Source organism: Grampus griseus (assembly GCF_964374135.1).
Source record: "Grampus griseus genome assembly, chromosome: 17".
Taxonomy (NCBI): Eukaryota; Metazoa; Chordata; class Mammalia; order Artiodactyla; family Delphinidae; genus Grampus; species Grampus griseus.
Window position 1 is genome coordinate 53,614,676 of NC_139011.1, and position 12,017 is coordinate 53,626,692.

A 12,017-nucleotide genomic window follows, 5' to 3' on the forward strand; every position below is an offset into this window, starting at 1 on the left:
GACTAAGGCATATTATGCCTTTTAAACTTTGTGTTTGTGTGTGTGTGTGTATGTGTGTGTGTGCACGCATTTAAAATTTTTGACCAAGAAGAAAGTGGTGAGAAACATGTTGGGCACTATGGAACTAAGGCTTCAGTTACCAGGAGAATAATTTGAATTGTAAAGAGCTTGAATATGTAGCTAGGGAGGTGGATTTGATATGTGTAGCTGGAGGTTGGGCAGGAGGTAGAGGCTTTGTGTTTGTGTGTATATATTTTAAAGCAAAGGTTACCTTTAAGAATGTATCCATTCATTAAACATTTTACATTTTAAAGTTTCTTATTTACAAAGATTTCTTTAAGGTCATTTTTTCCTGTTGAAGTACCTTCATCATGGTCTTCAGGTGGTGAAACATTAAACAGTAATTGTAAATAACAAGTGATTTTGACAAAACAGACAGAATGTTGATTAAGGTGAACATGAATCCAGTAACACAGGAGTCCACTGAACATAAAGATAAGCCCATAGACATGCTCTATTTTAGGAGCCTGAATCAATGGCGTCAAAATCAGAAACAAAGATATAGCTATGCATCCAAATATAAATGGCAAAGGCACCTGAAAGTAAAAAAAAGATTAAGATTAGTGATGACGTTGTCCTCAGGTTTCTATAAACAACATAAGAACATTCTCTGTCTTATGGAACAGATGTTTCCAAACTATTACATTACAGAAAGTAAATCAATGGCAGACTGAATGATTGTAAAAAAGGGGAACTGTATTTTATTCATTCTATAGTTTTCATGAATGCCTACTCAATTCATCAGATATTGTCATTTATTTACTAAAATTAGTGCTTCATTTTCAAGCATAGAAAAAATACATTTAAACATCATCAAAAATTAACTATGTCATTCTAGTATTAATCATTGAAACATTCTTAGTTTTGGGAATTTGAAAATCCAGTAACGTCATAACTGAAATATTTGTTTATAATGCTTCTTTAAGGGAGCATGTGCCAGTCTTTCTCAGGGCAGCACCATCAAGTAATAGAAACAACAGAAATACTGGAATCAGAAAAGTCTGGTTAGAAATGCAATCTCTGTTATTTTAATTGCTCATTCTTTCAAGAAATATTCACTGAATTGCTTAGTGGCATGTGCTATGCTAAGGATACAGAGGTATTTAGGACAGATAAAGAAGTTTCTTCTCCAGGGAGCTTGTGACACTGACTAGCAGTATAACTTTGGTCTACCTAATTAATCTGATCTTCAGACCTATTTGCAGAGAACAACCAGAAGGTGGTTCCCCAAGTGCCTGTTCCACAGGGACCCCAAACACGGCTCAGTGAGACCCTCAGGGCCCCGCACCCCTACCACAACTGAAGGAAGGACACGGTGGGTTGGCAGGTACTAATGGATAGTTATGTTCAGAGGTTTTTAATCAAATATTCCTGAAATATGTGTGTGTTGTGTGTTATTACAGTTTAAATATAAAGTCTGAGTGTTGAAAAAAAAGGGTCCTCTTAGACTCATTTGCAAAATGAGTTTTTTATCTAATGCTTGTCTCCTAAAATCTTTGTCAGAATTGCATACAGTGTACTTCAGTAAAATGTGCTCAACAAATGGCATTTCTTAATTAACTTTATAACAGTGATTTGTATACATTTCTTACTCTTCTATGAGGCTAAGAAGATTCTTGATGGAAAGATTCATCTTTATTTCTCTGAACTGCCTAGCAGAGTGCCTGAAACATAGCAGATAGTCACTGCACATTTGTTGAATAAATGGATGACTGAAATTCAAGATATTATTGTTTTCTTTTTTCAACTTGGGACATGGCCAAGAGGGATCCATATTTTGGGGGTGGAAGAAAGTCAAAACTGTCTAAGCTAGTGTTTCTTAAAATATGGTCAATTGACCTCTCTGCATAAGAATCCCCAAGATAATTGATAAATATACCGATTCCTAAGACCCATCTAAGACCTACTAAATTAGAACCTCCAGGGGTGAGACTGGGAATTCAGATTTTTAACAAGCACACTCAAGTGGTTTTATGGTTGCTGGCATGAAATATGGGACTATCATTTCATTTTCCATACAATCTCTACAACCAGGAAGTATCTTAATTATATGGGCCACCGGATTATATTTATAACATGATTAAAGAATAAAACAAAGACTGTTTGGAAACTTTTAGGATTTACATTATAGCAAGGTATGGCTTATTTTATACCAAGACAAAATAAATGAAAATTAAAAAAAGAAATGAGGGAAATAAAGAAACATGGATAAACAATAAATTTGGCTCACAAAATGCATGCCACAAAGCCCCACATAGATTCTGAAAGCAGGCCACCAAAAGGCATAAGCAAATCAGTTGTTTAGAAGAGGCCCAGGTATTCCTGATGCTAAGATCAGAGAAAATTTCCTCAGTGGATCCTTTATAGAATAAAAAATTCATCACTATCTTTCCAGTAAATATAACAAAAATTTGGTCTCTGAAATCAGAATGTGTGGTTTAAATCCCAGCCCTGATCCTTTTATCTAGGGTAATTTACTTAATCTCTGAGATCTAGGATTCTCCTGAGTTAAAAGGGGGTAAAGCTAAGAAAATCTATACCAGCTGTTTGACCTGAAACTGCTCACCCCTCCTTCTAATTCACTTTCTACACTATTGTCAGAATGGTCTTTTCAAATGAGAGTCTGATTTTATTTCTTTTGCATATGGTTGCTTAGGCAGTTCACACTCATACAATCATACCCATCTGAGGGGGCAAAAGGGGGCTGATATCTAGCTCACCAGGCTCTGTGCCTGGGCACAGGGCTGGGGCTGCCTAGAGGGAGGGGTGCTTTATTATATTTTGCACAAAGACACTCTAGGAACCTACAGTAGCCCTGCTGACATTACCTAGAGGATAGTGATTCTATCTTGCTAGTTAAGTTCAGGTTCAAAATTTTTGTCATCACCTAAACTGAGGCTTAGATTAACATCTTATTGTATAAAATAAAGACCCTATCAAGGCCATACACAAGAAGAGTATGCCACATCACCCTCATTTGTTCATGGACTGAGGAGATGCTTTTGAGCTGGGCAAAAAGCCCTCCCCTCAGAAGTGTTATTACCTAGCTCCTGAAAGATGACAAAAAGGATAACATCTGTCTTCCTTGAGGAGAATCAGTTTTGACATTTTACTCTAGAAAAATCAGACCAAAAGCAGCCCATACAGTCAATTACACATCAGTAAGCTGGGAAATGGAGGTCTGGTTCAGATGTTTCATAAATTTGACTCATGACTGGTTAGAAGCATCCCATATAGAATAAGAAATTATATTCCTAGACAGAGAATAGAAATTTAATATTAACGTTTTAATTTTGATTTACCTTGTAAGGTCTAGGTAGATTGGGTTCCTGGTACCTTAGTTTAAGTAAACCTATCATATGTAACCCTCTTAAAAACCATATTGCTAATCCTGAATATTTTATTAAATTGATCAAATCTGAGGTTATAATAACAACTGAAGTTAAGATGATTATCTGGCTGACAGCCATGGTTGGACACGAGTGGTTATTGAGCATCGAGAAGATCAAAGGCAGTTGTCCTTCTTGGCTTGCTGTGTAGATCATCCTTGATGCCGAAAGCACTGTACAACACATGCTGCTAAATATTGAAGTTGAAATTCCCAAAGAAATGACCCATTGCATGGAAGGGATTATTTTGTCCGTCCAGGTGACAGCAACAGCATCTATGAAAATTTTAGAAAAATTTCAAAAAAGTCAGTCCCTTTGCTTGATTGAAACTATGCCAATAATTCTTCACTTTCTCTGCAACCATACCCTTTGTAATATGATTTTGCAGTTCCTTCCAAGAAAGGAAGTCTCTTTACTTATTCTTGAATACGGTCTGGCCTTGTGGTCTGTGTTGGTCAGTAGAATGCATTGGAAGGGGTGATTTGCCACTACATTTCAAACTTTCTAAGACTAGTTTGTGCATGGGATTTAGGAGGCACTTTTCAGGACTCAAAGTGTATTAAACTTAGAATAAATCTTATAAGTGGGACATTAAGCATGAGAAAGGCATCTAAATCAGGCGGGGGCTGGTGAGATGGCATTGCGAGGGAGGCAGAGAGATAGTATTTATTCTGGAAACATAGTAAATTGTTTAGAAAGTCTGACGTGTGGTGAGGGTGTGTGTGTGTGCAAGGGAAGGCAGGAGATGAGGATAGAAAGTTAGGCTTGAGTCAGATCTTGGAGAACCTGCCATGGTCAGGTTAGGAGCTGATAGTTGGTCTGAAGGAATGTGATGATGGAGTGATGGTGTGGTGGTTGCAGCAGCTGTGAGAGTGAGACTGGGAGGAGATGCAAGAAAACAAGATGGTGGAATATTTAAGCAGGGAGATGACAGGATTAGATTTGTGTTTTATAGAGTGATCTCTAGAGACTGAGTGGAGGCTGGATTGGAAGGAGGAAGTTAGAGGTGAGCGTATACATTAGGAGGTTATTGCTGTACATGAAGTAAGAAAAATAAGGGCCTGGGCACTGAGTAGGGGAAAGAAGAGGAGGGAACACCCAAAGAGAGATGTTAGTGACGTGGGTCTTTACAGAACTTGCTGCCTGGTTTGGATGTAGAGTGAAAGGCAAATTATAGTTCTCCCCCTCATTTTCATAGTTAAAAAAATCTCCTTTAGTGTGTTACTGTATTCCTGTGAGACCAAACTGTGGGAAGCAACGTGTTTCTTTTTACTTTTAGAAATTTATATTCCTCTTTTTCTTTTAGAATCAACATAACATTTTTATACTAGTCTCAGAGAAGATGCATAAATGCACCTTTTGACTTTTGGGACCATGTAAAATATCGTTTTTTTAAAAACTGCACTTCAAAGCTTCTTAGTTTTGTAAAGGCTTTGAATGCAGATGATAGAGCAGAACTCCAGTTCAGTGGTGTGGCTCACTAGACTGATCCTCTTTGTGACCTCAGTCCTTGAAAACACATCCATTACAGGGGAATTCTAGTTACTGGAGTGACACAGTCAGCCCCTCCAAAACCACGCACCCTATACGTGTTCATAGACCCCTGTGCCTATTTGTATATACAATAGTTTTGGAGTCTATGTTTCTGTTGATGTATTATTTGACCTCTATCCAGAATATTTGAAGAGCTAGTTGTTCTCAATAAATGAATTTTCTAGATAACCAAACTTCTCTTCTTTCAGGAGTAATTATTTTTTAAAAATTAAATTTTGTAGAATTTTTCTAATATATTTCAAATTCTACTCTGCCTTTTTAAAGTAAAGTGAACATAATTTAACATTTTTTAAAAAAGACCCAGTGGTGTCATAAAAATTCATTACTTGATTCTGTGGAAATATAATTATTTGGCATTAAAATTTTTTTTTCTGATCGTAAGTACAACATGCTAATTGTGGAAAATATGAACGGTATAAAAAAGGAAATAAAAGATATCTTGCAATATTATCATTCAGATGGTTCCATTTACTATTAATTTTTTGTTGTATCTCCATTTAGTCATGTATATGTTATATGATTATATGTATTAATAAAATTCATCTAATATATATTAATAAATATTCATACTATTGCTTGCTTTGCTAATAGGCCCTATTAGTGGTGGTTATGCTTTGATTTGGTTTGCTTGTGTGGAGGCATTTTAGTATGGTGGTTGAGAACACAGGTCTTGGAGTCAAACAACCTGGATTTGAGTCTGTCTTTTTCAATTACTAGCTGTGTAACTTTGAGCACCATGCTTGATGGAATTGAGAAGAATATATTTTTGAAGGTCAGATCTCGCAAACTGATGTCCACATTTGCAATCCATTACTAGCAATAACCAGAACAAGAAGTAATCTTTTATCATTAGAAGAGCATGACTGAGACCTATTTTTGAATCTTATCAATGCTGTTCATTATTTAACTTTCCTCGCTACAGTTTCCTCATCTGAAAAATGAAGATAATGAAGGTGGTACTGCTTGCTCCAAACAACTATTTTGAGGGCAGGTACCTGGGTGCACCTTAAAGGGTGGAACATCTTCTAACAAAGTGTTTCTTCTTTGCCTTCTTGCCTTGCTTGCTCCTGTTTCTCCTCTTCTCTTTCCTCTTTCTCCTCCATGTCTCTCTTCCTCCTCTTCTTCCTCTTCCTCATTCTCTTTTCAGTTCTTGCTTCTTCACATTCTTCTACCCTTCGACCTTAGTCTTTAGCATGTGCTCATTTTTTTAATAGATTGTTTAGATGATTATTTTTCCTGTCTTGTGAAAAACCAAAGCAGGACCACATCACATTTACACTCTTATGGGTGTATCGAAAAAATAGCAGTATATAGGAGTCCCTGTTTATTCAGAGGAGGTAGTAGTGACTATTTCCTCTTTGTCTAGACACATTCATACCTGCAGAGATGATTTCCCTGGGAGTCAAAACTGCCAGGTAGGATACATTAGCCAGTAAGTAAATCACAGCCACCATGGGAAGGACAGTAATCAGAGATTTGGGAATATTTTCACCAGGGTTTTTTATCTCTCCTAAAAAACACAAATAAACGCATCAGAAAAAGTCATATTATTATGAGACTTTTGAAGACTTCTTTGTAATGAAAAGGATGAGAAAGTATTCATGTGCTTGACTGATTCATCTGCTTGACTGATTCTCATCTGCTTGACTGATTTTACTCCTTTGCAAGTTTTGCCTGAAAGCTTGGATTTCTCACCATCTTATACTAAAAATCCAATTTTTCCAACTATTTCATGATTATGGATTTACAGTGATGGAAAAGACTATTTAATACAAGCTACTATGTATAAAATGATAAGCTACAAGGATATATTGTACACTGCATAGTATATAGCCAATATTTTATGATAACTATAAGTAGACTATAACCTTTAAAACCTGTGAATCACTATGTTGTACACATGAAACCTATATAAGGTTGTAAATCAACTATACCTCAATAAAAAAAGAGAAAGAAATGAAACAGGGATGAGAGCAGAGTGGGGGGCGGGAGGAAATTTGCATTAAATAAGTTAGCCGAGAAATGACATTTGAGGGAAGACCTAAAGGAAGTGAGGGAGGGAACTATGTGAAGAACTCAGTGGGCAGTCTTCTATGCAAAGGGATCAGTTGGTGCTAAAAGAAAACAGATGCACCCCTCCCCCATGCCATGGCAGCCTTTTGTGAGCACATCTATGTCTTGCTTTGTCACAGAGGCTTCCAAAGTGTAGTATTGAATACCCATGATAGCATCAAGGACATACTGTGCTTTGTCTACATTTCAAATACAGAGGAAACTGCAGGGACTCAGAGAGGTTAAGAGACTTGCCCAAGGTCACACAGCAAATACGTGGTGAGGGCAGGATTTTAACCAAGTTTGGTCTGACACCAGACAGTAACCACTGCACCCTCCAGCCTTCATGTAGCTAGATCTCTTGGACCTTGAGGTGATGGATTTCTTGGAAAGAAGGTGCAGAGTTCTTTTTGACACTTACTCCCACCCTCTTGGATAGACGTCCTCAGTTGGGAAAATCTTTGAGCTCCAATACATAATAAAGTTTTTAAACCAAAAGCAGGGATGAGTTCAAGGCACCTAACAATGTTTGGGTCAGTTTCTGTCAATTGTAGGGGCCTTTTAGTCAGTTTCTGTCAATTGTAAGGACCTTACCTCAGGGGAGGAGACACTGCATCAACAGTGGATTCCTAAAATTGACATATTATCTCAAAATTCCTAAACATCATACTGTTTTTCTTAAAAATGAAGTTCAGGGGAGTGGTTAAGAGCAGAGGCCTGGACCTAAATGGTCTGGAGTTCTAACCTGGCTGTGACCCTTAATGGACTTTGGGAAACAGGTTTTGCAGTTAGCAACAAAGATTGCCAGCCCACAGATTTGTACAAATAAAAAATGTACAGTTGTTTAAAAAAAAGACTGTTTGGTATGTAGCATGTCTCTTCATCCCATCTGAGATATGTAATTTCTTCCTTTTTTTCAGAAGTAACGGTTCTCTCATCTCTTTCCCTCAAGCAAATTGACCTCTGAGGAAGTACCTTTCTCATCCTTACTCTCCCAAGCAAACTTTTCCTACCTAGGCAAATTTACTGTATTAAAATGACTACTGGGTCATCATAAGTAAGAAAGGTGTGAATAGAATTCAGGGTCTTATGGGTTATGAATAAAATAATAAGAGGAAAACAATTTAGAGTCCATCAGGCAGTCAAGAGATTGTTTGAATCTACTCAAGCAGTGAAGGAAATTTGTCGTAAGCCATGTAGAAGCGAGACAGTCTGTCCATCCAAATTCCGATTGGAAAGAAATCAGGTGATATTGATATAAAATCAATGTCAGCTGAATTGTGAGGTCTTGGGGTCCGCTATTACTATAGCAATGGTGTGACAGAACCAGCCTGTGCATATGTGACTTGAAGCATCAAGTGCTCAGATCACATGTCTTATCTTGAATCTGGGAAGTGTAAGTAACTGTGTAAGCTGGGATGGTCCACCCAACAGCTTCAATCACCTGAGATAGTGACCCTGATCCCCTGTGTGGGTAAATGACTTTACAACTTGACCGGCAGGTTCTCCTCTCCTCCAGCTTCTGTGAATAATGGCTGCTAGTTCCCCATAGCTGAACTCTTCTCCTGAGAATTGCCCTTAGTCCTTGGGTGATTTGGCAGGGAGGGGAGGAAGCTGCCTTGCTTAGAAAAATCTAGAAGTTTACATTCTCCCCTCAGAAGCAGCCCACAGTCATTTATGAACTGATAAAAGGTACAAAAGCCTAATGACTCTAGTTGGGAACATTTCGTATTTTTCCTATTCTAGCAGTACTGTCTAATAAAAATATACTGTGAGCCATTTATGTAATTTTAAATTTTCTAGTAGCTACATAAAAGAAAAACCAATGAAATGGAATTATTAATATATATATTTATCCCCAGATATCCAAAATGTTATCATTGCAGTATGTAACATTTATAAAAAAGTATTAATGAGCTATTGGACATTGTTTTGCTCATTCAAGATTTTGATTTCTGGTGTGTATTTTACACCTATGGAGCACCTCACTTTGACTAACTACATTTTAGATGCTCACTAGCCACATGTGGCTGGTGGTAAGAATCTAGACACAAGCTATCTATTCTGTTTACAATTAGTTAGGAATATGACAGCTCAGGAACTCGGAGAACCAAACTTGAGGGAGAGAGTTCTTTCTAGTGAGGATCACCCATTTTGAGATGGAAGAAGCCAGATCTCTAAATTTGGTAAGTTAATGAAGTGCTGGTTCTGATAGCCAGCCCCATTCAATTAGCCACAAGTTCTGGCCATGTTACTGTACTCATCGCATTCGACCTTCTGCTCTAATAGTCTGCAGATCCAGAAAATTTCACTAGACATTCCAAACACAACCATATTGATCTGAAGTTACACTTCTCTGTCAGTTCCCGTTATGGGTTTCTTGTCCTTAATTCAAGGTTTAACTTGTTTGATAACAAATCAAACCAAGGAGTAGGGGGAGAATGAGATGAGTGCTTCAGACAGAATTGGGTCTAAAGCTGCACTGCGCTGTGTCTTTAGGTAATCGTCACTATCAAGAACACCTGGGCTTGCTCTAGTGCGATGCTTTACTTTAGCCAAGGGGTGCACCAACATCTGGGTATTTATTTTTGCAGAACCCACCACTGCCCACTGACTAGGTGACCCTTGGAGGATGCAGTTCCAAAAGCAGTGACCTGTGAAACCCTGCCTCCATATATATCCAATATTTTCACTTATGACTCATGTGCCTTTTAATGGCCAAACTAGCAGCAAGGTGACTGTTGGCATAATTAATTTGTGCTAGGTAAATTAAAGTCTTATTTGAAAAGGCTTGATATTTAAAAATTTGTTAATTTTATTGCAAGAAATTTCAATGTTACATTTGTCAATTAAAAAAGGAAAATGCTAAAGTACTTAAAAATCATATCAACTTAAATTTTTAGTAATCTACATGAGTGAGCAAAGTGTCTCATTGACTGGGGAACATAAAAAAAAATTCAATAATTCAAGAATTTAGAATTTGAAGAAATCATCACTAAAAGTTTTGATAAAGTATTAAGGACATTTCAAACATAAAATCTATAGCAACATTATATTTAGAGGAACAAACTCCAGTTTCTTATTAAAATTTTTGCAAAAATTTTGTTTGGAAGTTTTATATAACTTCAATATTTAATATATTCCTTAAATTTTAATATTCCTATAAGTTTAAAATGTAAAAGAAATATAGTGAATTGTTTTCTATTTATTTCTTTTGTTTACTGTAGAGAGCTATACAACTATTACCAAATTCATTTGGTACCATGACATCAGAGGGGGCAGCATTGCCCTGCAGAAACAACAGTGTATATAAGCAGGGAAGCATGGATATTACACCAGTCCTTGAAATTGTAAAAAATGGGAAACATTTTAAATACCTCTAATGTGAAAGTGCGGTAAAGCCATTCTAAGGAATATTATGCAGCAGTTAAAAGAATGTGTTAGATGACTAAGAACTAATATGGAAATTTCTCTAAGACATATTGTGGAATCAAAATTAGGATGTGAAATTTTACCAATGTGGTAGGGGATATATAAAATCTGTGATAGTTTTAATTTTTTACAAATGGATTATGTTAATATATTTCTTATATAATTGATATTTAACTCAAAATGTCTTGAAAAATTGTTAGAATAAAGTACGGTAAAATCTGAGAGTGGTCTTAATTTTCTCTTGAAAACTTTATAAAATTCCCAAGTGTGTGATAGGGGAGTGACCTGAAAAACACTAAATTCTGTGTATATTATATAGATAAGTGTCTACCAAGTCTTAATGATGATTAAACTACATACATGTAGAGCATGCAGAACAGATTTAATTCAATTCCCCACAAATAAACAAATCAGATATATCTTTCTCCACAGACTTGTAGACAAAACTTTATGCCTGCGACAAAACTATTTCAGAAAAAGATTTACCTGCTATGCTGTTCAGGATTGACGTGCCAGAATATGCAAACAATCCTTGTAGGAAGGCTTCTGCAATCTGTGAGACGTTAGGAAGTTCAGCGTCGAAAGCGTTCTCAAACCTGGCCACGTTCTCTTTTTTCCCAATCCCTAACAGCACAATTCCAGTGATGGAAATGAAGCAGAGGACAGTCATCTTTGTCACAGTACTGATAGTTTGAAACAAAGCCACTCTTTGCACCCCTCGAGTATTTAGAAGTCCCAAAGACCACAGAATAGCCAAAGCTAGACACTTCTTTGGTAGCTCTGGAGCTGGGCACCCAGCATAGAAAGGCTGAATTGTATAGGTAGATAGTAACAAGGTTTCAGTAGCTAGTCTTAAGGGATGAGTAAAAAGTTTGATCCAAAGACTGAGGAAAGCAACAGAGGATCCAAGAGATCTTTTGAGGAAATAATACTGTGCTCCACTTCTAGGGAATGTTGTCCCCAGCTCTGCGTGACTGAGAGCGGAGATCAAAGTCAGCACAGCACAAGCAGCCCAAATACTCAGGGAGACAGCTACATTCAGTGAGGAATATTTTAATACCCCTTTAGGAGACACAAAGATTCCTGCCCCTATTGTGGCACTAAATATTAAAATGTTTCCACGGAAGAATCCTATTGCCCTCAGGAGTTGCATGCTTTTGCCTTTTTCCTGTTTTTTTTTTTAAATCCTGAAAAATAATTTTAAAATTTCATGTGGATTGCTAACTCTTATACATTCACCCCATGATTCTTCTGCAAAGTGCTTTCTTGATTTAACCATTGTCCTTACATAAGCATTTTATTACTGCCGTTAACTTGATTTTGAAAATGATTAACTTGTAAATTGTTCTAAGATTTTGTGAACTCTTTTAAGGCCAGAGTTAAAATGTTTCTCATGTTAATTATTTAAAAATTCAAATATGCCCGGTGATGACTGCACAACATTGTGAATATGACTAATGCCACTGAATTGTATGCTTAAAAATGGTCAAAGTGACAAATTTAGTGTTATATGTATTTTGCCACAAGTCT

General features: G+C 36.8%; 1 protein-coding gene across 1 annotated transcript; it reads right to left on the reverse strand.

The window, feature by feature from the left end:
- Positions 1 to 308: 308 nt before the first annotated feature.
- Positions 309 to 11,640, reverse strand: LOC309835262 (solute carrier family 7 member 12-like; the record flags this gene model as incomplete). The annotated part of the gene is made up of 4 exons (XM_082674671.1): positions 309 to 596; positions 3,363 to 3,724; positions 6,382 to 6,513; positions 10,974 to 11,640. 4 exons carry the CDS (start codon positions 11,638 to 11,640, stop codon positions 309 to 311), a joined length of 1,449 nt encoding a protein of 482 aa, XP_082530797.1.
- Positions 11,641 to 12,017: the final 377 nt, after the last annotated feature.